The sequence below is a fragment of the Lycium barbarum genome, chromosome 12 (assembly GCF_019175385.1).
Source record: "Lycium barbarum isolate Lr01 chromosome 12, ASM1917538v2, whole genome shotgun sequence".
Classification (NCBI taxonomy): Eukaryota; Viridiplantae; Streptophyta; class Magnoliopsida; order Solanales; family Solanaceae; genus Lycium; species Lycium barbarum.
The window spans coordinates 62,663,109-62,684,150 of NC_083348.1; the positions used below are offsets into that span (position 1 = coordinate 62,663,109).

At 30.3% G+C, this 21,042-nt stretch overlaps 1 protein-coding gene and 1 long non-coding RNA gene across 5 annotated transcripts; both read left to right on the top strand.

Moving 5' to 3' along the window:
• The first annotated feature begins 261 nt into the window (after positions 1–261).
• On the top strand, positions 262–1,593 carry LOC132622207 (uncharacterized). Of its 2 annotated transcripts, none has more exons than XR_009575836.1 (3): positions 262–464; positions 588–633; positions 732–1,593. It is a non-coding gene; the product is annotated as an uncharacterized LOC132622207 (long non-coding RNA). The 2 variants fall into 2 exon arrangements; XR_009575837.1 differs by having other exon boundaries at positions 262–443.
• Positions 1,594–6,865: 5,272 nt separating this feature from the next.
• On the top strand, positions 6,866–14,356 carry LOC132623927 (uncharacterized). 3 transcript variants are annotated; one of them, XM_060338743.1, is made up of 6 exons: positions 6,866–7,063; positions 11,415–11,746; positions 12,022–12,281; positions 12,844–12,937; positions 13,061–13,172; positions 13,886–14,356. In XM_060338743.1, exons 2-6 carry the CDS (start codon positions 11,611–11,613, stop codon positions 14,076–14,078), a joined length of 795 nt encoding a protein of 264 aa, XP_060194726.1. In that variant the 5' UTR covers positions 6,866–7,063; positions 11,415–11,610; the 3' UTR covers positions 14,079–14,356. The 3 variants fall into 3 exon arrangements, with proteins under 3 accessions (XP_060194726.1, XP_060194727.1, XP_060194728.1); XM_060338744.1 differs by lacking the exon at positions 6,866–7,063 and adding an exon at positions 11,062–11,320; XM_060338745.1 differs by lacking the exon at positions 6,866–7,063 and adding an exon at positions 11,062–11,254.
• Positions 14,357–21,042: the final 6,686 nt, after the last annotated feature.

Consider the following 21,042-nt stretch of genomic DNA (forward strand, 5'->3'; position numbering starts at 1 on the left):
TTCTAAAGTTAATGAGATAAGATGAGATATTTCATCTTTAAATATGAGCTTCATTTTATATTTTATTTGGTAGAGAATATAAATTTATTCTGGTATAAATCTTCTACAAAATATGATACAAAATCAATCCCAAAATTAATATTGAAATATCTCACTTTATACCGTGTACCAACCGACCCCAAAGGCCTTGCAGTACTGAATTAAAGGTGAAGGTCATGATGGTCTTCTCTTTTAAAGCTCCAGCGCATCCCTCCTGTATTTGTAATACTCCGTTTCTTTGACGCTTGCAGGTTCTTTCATCGGTGAATCTGTCTTCTCTGTTAGATTCTTGTCAGCAGAGAAGTTTCCTTTCTTACAACGCTATTGTATGATTATATAATAAGAACAATCTTGTCAACAGAGAAGTTTCCTTTCTCTGTTAGATTCTTGTCAACAGGTTCTCGGTATACATATTTTCCTTTCTTGTAAGCTAGAGCAAGTTTCTTTGCTTTCATGTTTTTGTTTATTTTTATTCTTCTATATCATCAATTATACGTCTCTCTTTTTATTGTTTTATTTTCGCTGACACTTGTTATTTTTGTTTGCAGCGGCTGCATAATAGTGTTTTCTTCTGTCATTTTCTATATTCTGCGGGTACTAACTATTACTACAATAAAATTTTGATTTGTTTTCCTTTCTATTCTAGATAAGAATAAAAAAATGCTGACAGGGTATCCTTTACTCTCATGCAGACGATATCTGATTTGCTGAAATTTAAGCGATTGAAGCTGATTCATTCTCATATGGAAAGAGCTGAATGCTTTAGGGGTCGTTTGGTAGATAGTCGAAATTATTCCGGGATTATAATTCCGGGACTAATTTATCCCATCTATTGAGATTATTTTATACCATCTAAAAGATGGTATAAAATAATCCCAATATAAGTGGGATAAGAAGGTATAAGCTGGAATATTCCAGCACTAATTTTTGTACCATGTTTGGTACAAGGTATAAATTTATCCCTTCTATCAAACATGGTATAAAAATTAGTGCTGGGATATCCCAGCTTATACCTTATACCAAATGACCCTTAGTGTTTATGACTCCAGGGTATCACAAGAGGGTTCTCTGGACACTGTTGTTTGTATTATATACTTATGCAAAAATCAGTTAATCCCAAGCTTATATAATTTTTTTTATATGTCGCAGGTAGGGTTGCTTATCGGGCGGATCGGACGGATAATTATGTTTAACAGTTCGGCTTATCAGTTATCGGCTTTTAAATGTACTAATCCGCTAGCCAACCGATAAGATATCGGTTGGTTCAGTATCGGGTTAACAATTATCGGATGGTTATCGGGCGGTGTATCGGCTAAATCTAAGAGAAAATTAAAATTAAAATCACAAAAGATAGTTCAGCTTCTGCCGACGAAGTTAAAATCACAGCTTCCAATCCTTTTGCAACATTCCCATATGTTTGTTACATATCATGCAGTGACTATATTACAGTTTGCTTGGACAGTGTTTACACTGGTAATTCTGCCGTTGTTTCAAATGTGAAGTAGGTAACTTGTAACTGAAGGCATTAATGACTATTTATATTTCCTTATACAATCATGTTTGGTCGAACGAATAGTTAAAACCTTTTGTAATATAATAACAAAAGTACTTTTGCAGTTTGTGATTTCACATATATCTAGGAGTAAAAACATAAATAGAATAATTCTTAACGGGTTAACGGTTTATCTGATAACGAAATTGAGTAATCCGCCCCCACACCGATAAACCGTTAATTATAAAATTTTAATCCGTTCACCAACCGTTAATCCGGTAACCCAATACCGATAAGCCAATAAGCCGATTTTGCGGTTGGGTTATCGATTACGATTTGGTTTTGAACAGCCCTCGCAGGTACTTGAAATTTTTTCTCCAACTTAAATTTTGTACTTATGTTAACCTATTGTATGATTATATAATAAGAACAATCGCTATCAGATAAAGCAATTTGGCGTGGATTCATTATCTAGATTAAATGTTTCCTCTTGAAATACAGTATGTATTATTCCCTCCCACAATCTAAAGTGGGTTATAGCATGTTTGGCCAAGCTTCTAAAATCAGCTTATTTTAAAAAATAGTTTTTTCAAAAGTACTTTTTAAAAAATATTTTTGGCTAAAAGCAGATTGTTTTGGCCAATTAATTTTAAAAATACTTTTGAGCAGCAATTAGTATTTGACCAAATTTTTAAAAAGTGCTTCTAAGTATATTTTTCTCAAAAATACTTTTCAAAAACGTGCTTTTGGGCAAAAGCTAATTTTTTTAGCTTCTGAAAAACTATTTTTACTACTCTCCAAAAGTATTTATTTTCTCCCAAAAGCTTGAGCAAACAGCTCACTTTTTTTTTTTTTTTTAAATAATCATTATTAAAAAAATAAGTATTTTTGGGGGAAAAATAAGCTTGGCCAAACAGGCTATTAGTTTGACTTGATATGAAGTTTAAGAAATAAAAGGGAGATTTTTGAATTTGTGATCTTAAATTAAAGATGTATGTAGTTCATCTTTGAATTTGTCATGTAGAATTTTGGAATTGAAAAACTTACTAAATATAAGAAGATGCACTCTCTTTTTTTGGCAAACCAAAAAAAAATAAAAATTGAGACAGACGGAAAATTAAAAAGTGTAAAAGATAAGAAACGGGTGGTCCATTTGACTGTCACAGCAAAGTTTTAACCAATACTTCCCGAGGAGCTGTTTGGACATGATTTTAAACTACGGTTTGAAATCATAATTTGAAATCATGGTTTTAAATCATGTTTGGATATGCAATTTGGATATCTTAAGTTGTCTCTTCTCTTATAGACATAAAAACCTCACAAGTTATGAAAATTATTAAAACATTCTCAATTCTTATACAATCTTACCAAATGAGCAAGTCATAGTTCATAACAAAATTAATATGCTACTAGAAGGTCTTTCTAAAAAATACAACATCAATTAATCAAACTTTAGTTAAATAAAAATGAAAATTTAAAATGAATAGTAACGAGGTTGATAGACATAAATAAAGGTTGGTGAATGTTAATGAGGTTGGTAAATGGTTGATGGGAGTAATTGTTATAAATATCTATCAACTTATGGGTCTCTTTTGAAACCATGGTTTGAAACCCCAAATCATGCCTTTTTGGATGATTTGGAGTTTTAAACCATGGTTTGAAATCATGAGATGAAATGCATGTCTAAATGCTGAATTTATCTCATGGTTTCAAACCGCATGTCCAAACGCCTGCTCAGTTTCTATACATACTAGATCCTTATGAAACTAGAATCTATCATTCTAAGGGGTCGTTTGGTGCATGGTATAGGCTGGGATATTCCAGTACTGGATTTTTATACCGTATTTGGTAGGAGATATAAATTTATACCTCCTACCAAACACGGTACAAAATAAAGCCTTATCCTAAGGGTGGGATATCCCACCTTATCCCACTTATCCGGGATTATTTCATCCCATCTTTCAAATGGGATAAAATAATCCCAAGAAGTGGGATAAATTAGTCCCGAAATTATAATCCCGGGATAATTTTGACTATCTACCAAACGACCAATAAAGGTCACAATCAATCATATTAAGAAAAGTGAAATTTTCTGACTTTGAAAAACATGTCATGTGAGTTGAAATAACACAGGAATTGAGTTTGCTTCTTTGTTGTGTTGATCTGAGTTTTAGGCACGTATCTTACATATGGCTTATGTTGTATCAATTCTGAATTCACAAAACAGGAATACAAAATTGGAAAACCTGTTGGAGAATTCGGAGTTTGTCTAACAACAAGAAGAAACTGATTTCTGAAAAACTTATTTCCCTGATTTGAATTCATTCAGTTGTTTTTAATTCAAGTGAAATAAAAGATTTGGTGGAAATTTAAGAACGTGATGCAAATTATTCATTTTTAATCAAAAGTATTACTCTCTCAGTCCCAATTTATGTTATATAATTTGATTAGGCACGAAGTTTAAGAAATAAAGGAAAACTTTTAAATGTTGTGATTTAAAATAAGCCAAAAATATTTTTGTGGTTATAGATCATCTCGTAAAACGTAAAAGGGTAAAGTTTTAAAGTTAAATTGTTGTCAAATAAGGAAATGTATCATTCTTTTTGAGACAGACTAAAAATTCTTTTTGAGACAGACTAAAAAGAAAAGTGTATCACACAAATTTGGACAGAGGGAGTACGTTTCTACTTTGAGTTTGGGCCGGCTCAGCACGGGCCGATCACGACCAGTGTGTGTGCGTATATATATATATATATATATATATATATTTGTGTGTGTGTGTATATAAAACAAATTAAATTCTACGTACATATTAAGTTTTTGCATTGTAGGTTTGTAATCTATGTGTTTGCTAATTCAAAGAATCTATTTCATGTTCAAATTACTGATTTTTGAGTATTTAATTATTCATCGTTACAGGAATATACTCAAAAATAAGTAAGGTCAGCCCCATGCACTAAATTTTTACTAATTAATTATTTATTATTATTTAATTTAATTTAATTATCATCAAGATATCTTGGTATATAACAAAGCAATATCCATATGTTAACTGTATATTAAAGGGTTAAAAGTGATAGCCATATGTTAACTGCGCGCCAAATCCCCGATATGGATATAATAAAATTGAAAAAAAGAAAAAGAAAAGAATATATGGATAAAGAAAACTTGCCTATTTTGAAGAAAAGGAAAGTGCCAGGTGGCAGCCCCCTTCTATCATTCTTTTAACTGATAAGGGCCAACTATAATGAAAGGGTCAAATATACATTTCATTATATTTTGAGTTCAAATATACCCTGTCGTTATATTTTGGGTATAAATATATCCCTCCACAATTAAAGTTAACCCCAATTTTACGTGACTTTAATATTTTAATAAAATAAATGTTATGTGGCATGCCACCTCACTTACAAACTCAATTTTATCTCTCCCCTCTCTATCTTCTTCCACCGCACCTCCCCTCTATTACTACCACCCTTATGCCCACCATTCCACCACCATTAATTGGGTATTTTTTTTTAATAATTTTTAAAACTTATGGAACATGTTCTTTTTAAAAAGCATGCAATATAATTTTAAAAATTTTCAAAATTTATATGGGAATCAATGGATCAAACGTTGGCATAATGTCACCAGCTAAGCATTATATATACACAAAGCAGAAAATTTTTTACAACAAAAACCAAAGAGCAAAATATTTGCTCCAGTTTCAATATGTGAAAAGATACACAGTAAAAAAGCCAAATATTTTCTAGATCAAAAATCAAAGAACTTCTTCACACAGGTCATAGAATGATAGAAGTAACCCCGTCTTTTGTGGGTGTCTTTTTAGGCGTTATAACATCATTATTATCACAAAAAATTAAATTAAGTCAGTCACCATGTAGAACTTGAAGAAGAACGGTAGTCTGTAGTATTAGAGGGGGAGGTGTGGTGGAAGAAGATAGAGAGGAGAGGAGTAAAATTGGGTTTGTAAGTGAGGTGGCATGCTACATAATATTTATTTTATTAAAATATTAATGCCACGTAGGATTGGAGTCAACTTTAACTGTGGAGGGGTATATTTGTACCTGAAGTATAATGATAGGGGTATATTTGAACCCAAAATATAATAACAGGGGTATATTTGAAACAAAAGTATAACGAAGGGTATATTTAACTCTTTTTTCAATAGTTCAGGGGTATATTTGACCCTTTTCCGTTCTTTTAATCCAATCCATTAGAACCAAACTAGAAGAAAAAAGGTGGGTACAGAGGAGATGCTGTTTTACTTTTGGCCACGCAAGGAACGCTTCTTTTCTAGTTTAAGGCGTTACGTGGAAAAGTTGAGACGAATAAAGGGCAATTGGACAAGTATCAAAGATTTCACTTTAGTCAATGATATTTGAACCTTTAATGTGTAAACTTTATGCTATACCAATCCTCTCCAATAATTGGATTCCATTTCATTACACCGACATCAACAATGCACGAAACTACTAAAGAATATAATGCAGAGGTTGCTTCTTCCGAGATCCCGAGTTCAAAACCTGAGTATGAAACAAAATACTTCATAGGGAGCGGTTCTCCCAAACGGGCCATATACGGCTGCGTATCTGAATTTAATCGGGCTTCAATATGAATACCGGATACCGAGCAGGAAATAAATAAAATGCACGAATTGATCTGCCCAATTTATTGTTTTTGCAAAAGTATATATTCGCTATTTTACATAATAAACGTATATTAAATTTGACTATTATATAATTATATTTCAAGTATTTCGATAGTTTAATATTAGTTATTGCTCCTAAATTAATTTTAATTAATATAAATTAAGCGCTCTTAAATTCTCTCATTCTAACTATAGTTATCTAAAATGATCGATTATTCTTCTTTGTCATTTTTCTAAGTTATTTCAATTCATTATCAAATTACATATTTGAAATTATGTGAAAATACTATAAGTTACAACAATTAATAATTTAAATTATTTAAAAGGCATATGAAAAAATACGTTCCTGAATAATCCATTTTACAAAGGGGTCAATTTTATTATGTATAACCAGTAAACTCGTCCGTGCTTTTGTGCGTTTAAAAATATAAATTAATTATCAAAAAGTTGACATGCTAATAATTAATTTAGAAATTATCCCTATATTGTATGGGAAAGAAACATTTATAAACAGCATAATTAAGTGTCTTTCAATTTTGTGTCACAAGTAGCATATAATGGAAAATAAAAGGGACAAAAATAGCATAGCATATATGGAGAATAAAGCGGTCATTTTACTAGTTATTACAATTGAGAGACCTAATTCTAGGCATCCAGCAGTTTCACGTCTCTTCCTAATTAAGAGTCGTCTTCTCCACTTCTCCAAAATAACAAGTCGTCTTCTCCACTTCCTTTTCAAGCTTTTACATATCTGTAATTCCACAACAAAGTTCTCTTTCACTTTCTCTTCATTCTTTACTCAAGATAGAAAGAGAAACCCATTCAAGGCCGGAAACAAACTCTCCATCTATATCATTTCTTCTCTCTTCCATTAGAAGGTATGTCATTTTCCTTATCTCAAATTTGTCTTATTTTTAATTTTGAGAAATCAAAATCTCAAATTTCCCCCCCAAATTTGTGGACGGACTCAGGTCAAATATCCGAATGTAATTGACTGTATCCCAGACGTTTGCCGTTCCCATACCCGACCAGTGTCGAGACGGGAACAACACCCAAAATGGCGAGTTCGTGCAACTTTGTGAGATGTATTGGTCTGCTCGATCCTTAATCAGTACTAAGGAGCCGTTTGGACAGGGTTTGAAATTATGGTTTTGAAACCATGTTTGGACATGCAATTTGGATATGTTAAGTTGTATTTTCTCTTATAGACATAAAAACCCCATAAGTTGTGAAAACAATCAAAACATTCCCAATTCTTACAATCTTACCAAATGAGCAAGTTATAGTTCATAACAAAATTAATACGCTTCTAGAAGGGCTTTCTAAAAAATACAACATCAATTGATCAAATTTTAGTTCAATAAAAACGAAAATTTAACATGAATAGTAATGAGGTTGGTAGACATAAATAAAGATTGGTAGACATAAATAAAGTTTGGTGAAAGTTAATGAGGTTGGTAAATGATTGGTGGAGTAATTGTTAAAGATATCTACCAACTTAATTATGAGTCTTTTTTTACAAAATATAAACCTATGGGTCAAATTTTTTATTTAAATTTTTTGAAACCATGAGATGAAATGCATGTCTAAACGTTGGTTTCATCTCATGGTTTCAAAACATGATTTCAAACCACATGTCCAAACGCCTACTAAGACTCAAGTTCATGGCTTTGAACCATGAAATAGAGAAACTCTAAGTTGAAAACAATTTTCATTTTATTTATGTCCTGCATGATGATAATTTGAATTGACTGAGTCAGTAACTTTTGAATATTAATGGTTAAACAAAAGATAAGATTTTTTTCGCGGCATGTTTTAATTTTATTTTTAATATTTGTTAATAGCATGAAAAGAATATTAATAATCTGTTCTTTTTAAAATTTCACATATGCTTTGTTATGTGGCTCTACAGGATGTTTTAAGAGGCAGGGTGTATTAATCAAGTTTAACTTTCATCTGTATAGATAGTGTAACTTTTTTTAAGTATATATTATACGATCGTCAATTACAAAATAAGTCCTATCCAGCCCCCAAAAGCACGCACAAGCATGCATGCATCTGTCCTGGCCCTTAACTGGTTATCGTACTAAACGTATTTTACTACTATATATAAGATAAAATTTTAAAGTTTTGTAGTCCTCACATGAATTTTTTAATCTATTTTATTCCTAATTTAAGCTTTAATTACATTGTAAGTTCTCACTCATTTTGGTAAATTTTAAAAACTTTGACTTTTTTCATGCCACTAAAATTAATGATGTCATGAAAAAGGTTATAGTGGCCCCACAAAGAACACTCATATATATTTGAGTCTTTCTTTTATGTGAAAAAATTCTATTTATATCTTAATATAAGCTTAATTATTGAATTGAAATATTATTTATTGATACTATTTTCATTTATCATTTACTATTTTTAATTTTTATTTTTCAATTATGTGTAAATTTTATTTTCTCCTATAATTTTGTGTTGTATGTGCTTGCAAACATAAGTAATTAGAAAAGATTTCACTTAGAATACTATTAAGTTTTAAATTAAAAGAATGATCAATAACTTATATCATTGTTAAATATTTTTAAAATGTATCAAAAATGTAAACTATAGTCCTTCCGTCTCAATCAAAAAATGAATTACGAAGTGCGGTTTAATTAATCTAATTTTACATATGCACACTTTTAACATAAATTTTCCTAATAAATGACTTTATTAAATTAAGAACTACAAAGCATTATTTTAATATATATTCTGAAAATATGAAAAAAAAAATGTAGTTAAAGAAAATACAATTTGATCTCCAAAGAGTAATAATACTAAACAATTGTAAGAAGTATATTTTCACTTTTTTTTTTAATATTAAAATATTTTACGAAATACAGTAAATACTTTATATAACTTACGATAAAATAGTTAAGTTCAACATGAAAAAGTTATTACAATGTTGATTCCATAAAAAGGTTCATCAAATTAAGAAAGGAACAAACGTTATTTTTATACATGCATCTTCTGAAAGGAAAAAGAAAGCTTAAAATATGAATAATTTAATTACGTTGACTTTTCAATATATATTTATATGGTTTAACTTGAAAGAATATCTACAAATGTATCTTGCAATACCAATGCTTTTAATTGTGTATATTTATTTTATAAGTTAACTTTATTGATTTCATCAAACAACAATATTGTAGCATTAAATATTTTTGACATTAATTTAATATTGTAATATCTTTTTGCAAAGAAATAATTTAGCTAATATGGGTTCAATTCAGAGAAATTAATAAAATTAATTTAACTTACGAAAAGCTCAATTTGGATCATCGGAGACTAATCTCCAAAAAAAAAAAATCAGTAAAATAGAAATTAGAAGAGCTTTCATTTGTTTGATTTTAATTTTAAAAAGTATAATATATAAACTTAGAAAAATATTTTCTTTTAACTCTCAGATACCGTTTTGTACTTTAACATTTTAGAATTCTTTAGAAAATGTCAAACTGATATTACAAAATAAAGAAGTAAGAGCTGAAAAAAGTAAGGAAATATACACAAATTTAATTTGTAACGTCGGTTTGGGCCCGAGCTTAGCACAAACCAAATGACACTAGTGTAGTATATATCCAAGGAAATAATGTAACTGGTCAGCCAATGGAATATATGCAAATTACTTTGGATTTGACTTTACACATAGGAAAAGTATTTGCAAAGTAGCATTACTACTATATATATAGAACTCTTTAATCATATTTGTAAAAAGTAAACTATATATATGTGACTTGTATGTTTCCTCCTGATTTATTTAGTGCCTGTTTGACCCTAAATGCTAAAATAAGATTATCGGTATATTAAATTCCCATAAAGTATTATTAAGTACAAAAACAAAACCATTATTTGAAATACTTTTAGTATTTAAAAAGTTCCCTTCATTTATTATTTTCCCTTGTTATTTCATGATAATATATAGTTATTTATCATATTCGTCTATATCTTTTTGTTCCAAATTTATTTCATAACAACTCAAGGTTAAAGAAATTGGCTGGAGAGTTAATAAATTGAAGAATGAAAGTAAAACGTGGTGGGTAAAAAGAAGATAAAGAGCAACACGAAAATAGGATTACACTGATGACATACTCTTAGTTAGGAAATCAACAATTATAACAACATGCATTGGAGTAGAAAAATGGTGCAAGATTTAATTTTAGATTAAAAGACCTAAGTTACTGCAAAGATGCCCTGCACAAATTTGAGAGTTGGAGAAGCAAAACATCATAGGAAATAATAGTAATAGCAATGAAATTGTTAGGTACCAAAAAAAATAAAATGAAATTGTTAGGTCAACAAAATAAAGGTTATACTACATTTAACCAAAATGGAAAAATAAAATTATCTATCCAAACTCGTATTAGCCAGTTAGGTTGATGTATCTTTTCGACAAGCTTATACACCCACTTAGGGTTTAATAACTGTCGTTTCACACTTACACTTTTATTAGGTTCGAATATGGATAACTTTAAGATGTGAAGAACTCAATTTGTCATAAAATATTATCAACTTCGAAACTGATCAATGGTTTGGAATATAGTTAAATCGCGACCATTTAGAATTGAGGCCTAATCGACATTCGACAGTACATATGAAACTGAATTCCTTAAAGCATTTGCATTACACGGAGCGTGTATAAATTATCCAAAGAGAGTACGAAATGCAGATTATAGTTCACTTTGACTTTCGAAACGAAAGTAAATAAGAACTTATTTTTTTTATATACATCTATATATTCTAGTTTATAACTTAATTTTTTCCTTTTTACCTTTAAATTGGTGTTTTTATTTGACCACAAGTTTAAACTTTTTTCTTTTTTAAATTCCGCATCCATCAACATAAATTCACATAAATTGACTAGGAGGAGTAGAAAAGTAAATACTTCACTGCAAAAAGTTTAGGATGATGTAATGAAATCCCATAACAAGTTAGGAGTTTTTCTCCAGTTGATACTGTTGTACTATTGACTTTTAGCATGGGGGCCATGGGCAGTTATTAATGCGATTCATGCTTGTCAGTAGCGCAATCATTAGCTAGTAAGCACTGTGCAGTAGTTTTGTCCATGTTTTTTTATATAGTACACGTACGAGCTTGCCAAAGAGGTAAAGCTTGTTGTACGCCACATAAATATCCATCGGATTATCGCTTGCATATGTAGAAACTTGCAAATTAATCCTATACTTGTTGTTACTGTAGGAGGCAGCAAAGTTCAGAATCATATCCCCCAGGTAACTCTTGAGTTCTATCTGCACGATCAAGAAGAGAAGAAGAAAGAAACTGGATTAATTAAGAAGCATTTGATTTTGTGGTGAATTTATCTATGTCCATAGATACCGACATTTGGGACATCCGATAAAATTGAATCGAGAGATATTGAGGGCTAAATTAGAAGATGCGGAACATGGCGAGTTCAGCCTCATCAAGAGGCATTGCTGCCATTGTTGGTGTGGGGCCGAAACTCGGCCGTTCTATCGCTCGTAAGTTCGCCCATGAAGGCTATACTGTCGCTATTCTGGCCCGTGACTTAGGTTAGTACTCTTCTCTATCTACCTCTCTTTCTTACATCTCTGGATCTAGAGTCCTTTCTATGAGTTCAACTCAATTCTTGTTTTGGGCTCGAATAATATATATACATATGAAGAAAAAAAAAAGGGTAAACATTATACATATAATAAAACACTCTCATTCTGAAGATACTAAAATGTATCGTAGATTTGTTTCTATCACTTGCTATAGCTAACTAGAAAGCTCACCTTTGGCGATAAAGCAATATGGTGATATATAGTGCAATTTACTGGAACAGGTAGATTATCAAGATTTGCTGATGAGATAGCTCGAGAAGAGAAAGCGCAGGTGTTTGCGATCAGGATAGATTGTTCAGATTCTCGAAGCATAAGAGAGGCATTTGAGGGAGTTCTATCACTTGGGTTTGTGGAACTTTTGGTTTACAATGCATACCAGCCAACATCTTGGCACCCTACTAACTTCACTGACATTAAAGTTGAACACTTTGAGAAATCTCTTGCTGTCTCCTCCGTCGGCGCCTTTCACTGCGCTCAACAGGTCTCAAATTTTTATATAGAACACATATTACTAATTATGTTCATGGATTAACCTATGTATGCGAATCAGAGGCGAATTCGAGATTTTAATTCTATGGATTCAGGATTTGGGTTCTAATTACTAACTCCATCACCTTGTTTGAGTTCTGGATTTCAATATTTTCAGCAATTTTAGTAGGTTTTGCACAAATAAATCGATGTCTAGGCTATATGGTTTAAATAAACTCGCATCATACTACTAGATCTCCCTTTGATGCCAACTATAAAAATTTCTATGTACTTAGTGCAGTTTAATTTGTTGTAGCACGAAACATGATTTATTTTTCGAGTCACTGTGAACACATTACCTGTAAATATTTTAAGTGATCTGATAATATAGAAATTATTTTTACACCATCAATATTTAGACGTTGAACTCAATATTCATTGCTATTGATTTGGTCATTGGATCAATCGAGTTAATTTTTGGTGCATTGCCCAATCTAATATACTAGAAATTTTTTAGTTGACTCCCAGTCAGTTCAGTAATGATCCTTGGGCCATTTTGGAATTAAAAATCTCAGGTACTTCCAGGTATGGTGGAAAGAGGAAGAGGGACAATTTTTTTCACTGGTTGTTCAGCTTCTCTTAGTGGCATTGCCGGTTATTCTGATATATGTACGTGATAATTTTCTTGGTTTGATGATTTGATTTTGTTTAACTGTTCTCATTTTGTTGCATTTGAAATCTACAATTCAATTTGATTGATGATATAAAAGTGAGGCAAAAAAAATATGTCAGGCTGTGGAAAGTTTGCAATGAGAGCCTTATCTCAATGTCTAGCAAAGGAGTTTCAACCTCTTGGAGTACACGTGGCGCATGTCGTCATCCATGGTATCGTAGGCACACCCAGGTTAGTCTTTTTGCTTTACGACTTTTTTAATATATGCCCACTTGGATTGTTTAATTTCCTCTAGAATTTCTCAAACTGCCTCTCCAAGATTCGACATTCCTCCTACCACAAGATGCAGGAATCTTATAGCTGTATTTACCTATGGAACAATGACAACTCATTCCTGGCAAAGTTAGGATATCTTCTTGGATTCTATTTTGCCTTTTGGATTGCATTGTGCTATAGTACTATTCAAAACTTGCAGTCTTCCTGAGGCAGTAACGTAAATCTTGAAGGAGTTCATAAATTAGACGATTCTTGAGATCACTAGCTAGCTAGCTTTATGAGGGAAAGTTAACTTTGTTTTGTCTTGATTGCCCAAGCTAATACTGAGATTTCAGACTTAACTTCCAGAAAGTGCTTGTTTGTTCCTCCCAAGCGAATGAATAAGCTCCATGCATGCTAATATTAGCCCAATAAAGTACAGATTGTACATTACATATTGGTAACACGGAGGTAAACGACCTGAAATTAAATATTGTTTGTATGATTTAATTATACGGACAATATAAAGATTTGTACCACTAAACATGTAATTATATATTACTTGTAATTACTACTAGTACTAGATATTAATTTTCTTTTCAGGTAACCAAATAACTTGTACTTACCTTAACGTCACCTGACTATATTAAAACTTAAATCTTGACTATAGTATAAATTGAAATATGCAGAATGGCATCATCAAGTTCACAACAGAGGTTGTTGGTTGGGGAACAACAGCACCAACAAACCAGCGGTGGCGCCGGGGAGGGGTGGATGGACCCAGATGGGCTGGCCCAGACCTACTGGCATTTGCACATTCAAGATCGATCCGCATGGACCCAAGAGATTGATCTTCATCCCTCCAATCAGAGATACATGTAGATCAAAGGAACAACTTGTATTTCTGGCTTGTAAAGGTGTGATATATCCTTCTTTTTTTACTTTATTATAGTTTTTGTCAACTACAAAATGGCATGATACGTAAGGTAAACTGCATCATTACCATTGTTGTGCTTATATATCACAAAAAGGACTGTTGTGAATGTGAAATGTAAACATAGACATTTTGGTTATTAAAGTGTGAGTGATTAATTGTGGCAATATATATTGCGACATTCAATTTGGTTTGGCAATGTAATAAAAATTGGATTTAACTTGTATACACTAATAGTGTAATTTTCTTTTACAATCGGTGTAATTTCACCAATTATACATTATCATGTTATTGTTTGACTTACTTTATTGGGAAAAAGATACGGTGAAACCACCTGCCCAAAAGAAAAGCCCAAAAAGGCCCCATTTTGGGCTTAATACCCGAGCTGGCCGTTTGGCTCATACCATTCCCGGGTGCTAACCGCCTAGCCCACACTACAAAAAGAAATCAGACTTTTTGTGGTGACTAAAGTCGTTACTAAAAGGTTTGCTAACAAAAGAACAGGACTTTAGGGATTGAACCTTTAAAAAATATCGCAAAACATGTATAATATATGTATAATTAGTAAGTATACGTTAATTGAGCCTTCAAGAAATATCCGAAAACGTGTATAATTAGTAAGTATGCATTTATTAAACAGAAATTAAACGTTGATTATACATTTATTATACACAAATTATACAACAATGATATATTTTCTATACATATACTTTAGGGATTCATATTCTATATGATAATGATACAATTTCTATACGCATGATACATTTTTTCTAAACATATACAGTGGTGATACATCTTCTATACAACAATAATACAGTTTCTATAGGTGTGATACATTTTTTCTATACATATAAAGTAGTGATACATCTTCTATACAACATGATACAGTTTCCATACGTTTAATACATTTTCTATACATATACAGTAGTGATACATCTTCTATACAACAATGATACAGTTTCTATACGCATAATACATTTTCTATACCTATAAAGTAGCGATATATATACAGAAATGATACAGTTTATATATATATGCTGGGATTATTTGAAACATGGCTAGAAAATGGACTTATTTTAAAAAGGCTAAAAATGACTTTTAAAATTCTTGGGCCACCGGGTGTCAATAATTTCACCCGGTTGGCCATTTGTGTCCTTATCCCTTATTTATTCAAATAATTTGTTCGTTATATAAAAAATAAATATGTGAGAATCTAAAGGAATGTCATCGACATCTCAATGTGTATTACGCTATGAATAAAAGGAAAGGAGATCTCCTTTATGCACGCATTTCTTATGTATAAAACAAGAGAAGTCACACTATTCCCACTAAAGGCTAATCCAAACACCTCTATGTGTATTAGCTCGCGTTATACATGCTTAAGTATACACGTACGTATGTAAGTTAAAACCTTTTAGAAAAACATATATCACCTTCATTCCAATTTATGCGACACTATTTGACTAGTCATAGAGATTAAGAAAGAAAGGATTGGTCCAAAACAAGCTTTAGGTAAATGTGTGACTGTAAATCATCTCATAAAGTTAAATTGTTTTTAAATATAAAAATGTGATATTCTTTTTTGGACAAATTAAAAAAAAAAAAGTGTGCCGCATGAATTAAGAAAGAGGAAATAAATAAGTTTTTTTTTTTTTTTTTTTTTTTTTAACGAATTCACTTAGAGAAAAGGCATATGGTAGGGGGGACAGGTGTTGCACGGTAATAAGAGGGATTCGTGTTCTAATGAAGAACACACAAAAGCACTTTTTCGGACATTAGGATCTAGAAATTGAGAAGGTTTCCTCTTGTTCTCCCACGTCTCTGTCATTTGCAATTTAATTCCTTCCAATCATACTTAATGGCTAACGCAAACGTATTGTCTTAAAGGCAAAAAACAGGGCAGAAGCCGGCCCCAGTAAAATGACATAATGATATGTTTATGAAATGTGACTTACGATATTGGACCAAAGGAAAAGAATTAGCAGTCATTTTGTGGTCCGCCAATACTATTGTTTTTGTCGCCTAACGCAATCTAAATGATTAGATTCAGATCTTTCTTACCCACAAGTAGAGTTGTTCACGGAAAATCGAAAATTTAAACCAAATAAAAAATCGAATCAAACGTACAAAAAAAACTGACACTTTTTGGTTTAGTTTGATTGTGATTTTTCATTTTATAAATCGATAAAATTTAATTTGATTTTGAGTGTAAGCAAAAAATAACCAAAATAATCGAACCAAACCGATAATATATATATATATATATATATATATATATAAAGTTTGAAATTTTACGATATTAATCTTTTGCACTCTTGATTCATAATCTATGTTTTTGCCTTTATAGTAATCCAATTTTTGTATTTACTTTCTAGTTTGATTTGTTATTTTGATAATTCTAAGAATCCATTTCTTTTTCAAGTAACTTATTTTGAGTCCTTTAATTATTCATCAAGATATTTTGGTATATCATAACTAGATCTTTAATTTATTGCCCAAAAATAAATTCATTGTAAGAACATTTTTTTATATTCCTTGAAAATGGATAAATTCTTAGATGATGCATACAAATTTTTGGAGAAAGTACATATATAACTTGATTAGGTTTATATTTCTTTCTTTTCTCAAATAGGAATAATTGATTGGTAGTATTGTGCTAGAAAATAGTCAATTTAATATGTGCTTAGACATATACTGTCATATATTTAAATAAAAATCGACAAAAAACTGAAAAACCCGACAAAATCCTAAGCAATGAAAAATCAACTTAATTGATTTGATTTGATTCTAACATTTGAAAAACCGAATAAATTGATTTGGTCATCTTTTAAATGATAACCGACTCAAACCGAACCATGAACACCTCTACCCGCAAGTTTTTTTATGAAAAACTCACACAAATACAACTTTTTAAAATGGTAATTAAAAAGATTACAACTACTTTATAAAAATTACATAAATACAACTTATTCAAAATTTTAACTTTTTAATTACAAAAATACTTCTTACATTCCTAAAATATATGTAATACTTAATTTTAAGAGTTACTACTATTAATACATATATTCACTTTTTACTTTCTCTTTCTTTCAAACCATTTTAAAAATATTCTTTTTCTTTCGTTTCCTCCTCTTTATTATTTTTTTTATTATTTTCACTTGATGAATGCAATTATTTTTTTGTGACTTAAAGAAATTTATTTAGATATATTAATATTAAGAAAAGTACATGAAAAGATACGGCATATGGTATATGAAGATATGGAATATGGTAAATGAAAATATATCTGATATAGTATATGGTACATAGAGATATGGTATATGGTATAAGAAAAGTACATGAAAATATACCTGGATATGATATATGGTATATGGAGATATGGTATATAGTATATTGATGCACATATATGGACTTAAAGGTACGTGTTTAGCATATATGGTATATGTATATTATTTATGTCAAGTATACTTAATATTATTGCGTTCATCATATTATTAATGATAGGTAGGAAAGGAGAATTTATAGGGACAAATAAAGGAAAAAATATAACCTGTATAAATTGGTTACTATATTTATACTAAATTGACCATATCTAAAGATTTATGTCAATTATGCTTAAATATTATTGTCTTCATCATATTATTAATTCAATGATAGGTAAGAAAGGAGAATTTGTAGGGACAAATAAAGAAAAAAATATAACCTGTATAAATTGGTTACCATATTTATACTAAATTGACCATATCTAAAAAATTATCTATATTATTTATGTCACTTATACTTAATATTATTGCCTTCATCATATTATTAATGATAGATAGGAACGGAGGATTTGTAGGGACAAATTAAGGAAAAAATATAACCTATATAAATTTGTTACCATATTTATACTAAATTGACCATATCTAAAGAGTTTTTCCTTCTATCATTTATAGGGTATATTTTGTAGATTCTGTAAATTAAAAAATAGTTGTAGGTATTGTAAATAGTTGTATAATTACTAATATTTTTGTAAGTTCCCCTTTATTTATTAGAATGCTTTAATTGGTTAACGTACTATATATCTGGAATAATTTATTGATTTCTTGGTATTTTTCCTTATTGATTAATATTAATTATATCCGCAATAATGCATTAGTACGTGAGATTTTATTCTGAATGTACTAAACTTTTGTAATGTCATGTCATTATTCATTAATAAAGTTAGTTATTGCTTTGACACAAGAGGCTCCACTATTGGATCTTATCATTTTTCTCGACTCCAGCTAGATTCTTGGACATCTATGAAACAGCGTACATTATTTTTTGTTCTAGTACAGAGAGAATATGACACTATGATTTACACCACCTTTGATATTTTTTTGGGGTCACGGCGTCTGGGAATAATGACATGCTCTCTAAATTGACTTGTTGGACGTCCTAAATTGATTAATAACAATTTGACTTCTTTTTTTTTTGGTTGAATGGTGAAGGAACCACAACAATAGAGAGATCTAGCGAAGAAAGAAAGTAATTGATGTTTTTCTGTTATGATTCGTAGATTATTCAATTGCCACAAACTCACTGTAATGCTGATGTAGTTGGTTATAGACATTAAAATGAGGTGGAAAGTGAAACGTGACATGAATAAACCAAGGATTGTTATAAAATGAGAGCAAACAAGAAATGTAAAGACATACAAGAGAGGAGAGCTTGCTTATTCCTCTAAGTGTGTTCAAGTGTTTGATTCTCAATACCTTTTATAGGAATACATTGAGGAACATCAAATGGTGTCGTGAATATGAAATTAACAATTGAAATTATGGGAAGATTGTGGGGAAGGTTATGGAGGTGTGGGTGATCATGGAGGTGTGAGAGTTAATTACCAAAGTAATGGCGGGAATTACACCTAGAAGTTATGGACATTCACAATAATAATTTAATTTACAATAAGGATAATGTTTTGAATTTTTTCTTCTTGAATACAAAGAATTACTCCTTGTAATTAAGAAGACAAGAAAGACTTCTAGCTTGCGACTTTAAGAGGGCTCCACAAAAGGTCTAACTAGAGTGAAGGTTCAGTGCTTTTTTTGGGGGGGAAAGGACACAAACGGCCACTGGGCCATAAATAATGGGAAAAAAAAGGTAAGCAGACAATGATATAATAATATTTACATTCTCTTAGCAGGTAAATGAAATGAACATTACATGACTAGTAAAGAGTTTTATAATAAATCAAATTGCTATATATAAGGAAACCATTTCCACGTGAATAAAGTCAATCCCTGTTTTTTTGTTCAGGCATATACTAGTAACTACTTTTTTACCATTTCATAGTTCCTCCATATTTTGAATAAAAAATTTCCCAGCATTTTTCTTTTTACCTTTTCCACTTCTTCTTATTCTAGTCTCCTTTCATTGTTCCTATATCCATGAAAAATAAAATCACAACTTTGATTGAACATGATGGGAATGGGATATTGAACACAAGTACAATAGTTTCAGTGTTCATGGCTTGTTTTTGGATACGACTTGAGAATTTTATTATATGTAGTATAATAAAAATAATATACATAGAATAATATTAGTAGTATATTTTATTACACCTATTATAATAAATTAGATATAACTCGTATAATTTGATTTTACACAATATATAAAATTTTATATACTCATATAATTTTATTATACACTGTATAATAAATTATATTCTATATGTTGTAGGTATTATTTTGTATGTGTGGGTGCTCAATGTAATTCCATGTAAAGTAGTAACAAAGAGTCGGAACAACAAAAAATCAGTAAAAATGGGACTTGAGATTCAGGAGTGTGAAATTTCTTAAGTAATTACGGTGTATTAGTTTATTGAATAAGAGAGAGAATTAAAAATAATTGGGTGTACTTTAGTTAAAGAACAAAGAGAAATGAAAAAATAATGGATAAAGATCAGAATAAGAGAATAAATGTGAATCCCTTATTAGTGGGATGAAATTTAGACATGAATCCCTAGTGGGGTTAATTGCCGTATTTAATTATGCCAAAAAATTGATAAACTGCTATTTTTGATGAACATTAAAAGTTGTGATAATTATGTTCATAAGTCTAATACCTTGACTAATGATGTAATTTTCTCAAATAATCCCACACGTTGGCCCATCTATTCCCAAATCCAAAAATTAGCCCATAAACTATTTCCACCCTCTAGCCAAAATTTGTAACAAGTCTTTCGTGGCGACTTTGATTTAAAAAGTCACCACTAAAAGCCCAGGTGCTTTAAAAAAGAACTAAAGGGCTACTAAAGAAAAATCAGGCTTTTTAGTGACAATTAAAAAGTCGCCACTAAAGGTTAAACATTCAAAACATGTATAATATGTGTATATTTAGTAAGAAATATCCCAAAAAACTCTGAGGCGATTTTTGTATATAATATGTATCATTTGTGTATAAAAATATGGATCAGTATATATCTGTAATGTATAGAAACTGTATAAAATATGAATCACTAAGGTGTGTATCATTTTTGTATATAATATGTATCGTTTGTGTATATAATGTGTATTATAGAATAGAAAATTGTATCGTTTTTTTATATAATATGTATCATTTTTGTATAGAAAGTGTATCATACGTGTAAAAAATGTATCATAGAAACCATATCATTGTGGTATATAATATGTATCACTATTGTATATGTAAAAAAATATCATATCATTATTGTATAATATGTGTATAGTAAATGTATAATTAACGTATAATTTATGTATAATAAATGTATGATTAATTCCAGCACATGTATATAAACTGTATCATTCTTATATATAAAGTGTATAATTAATTCCAGCATATGTATATAAACTGCATCATTCTTGTATATAAAGTGTATAATTAATTCCAGCATATGTATATAAACAAACTGTATCATTCTTGTATATA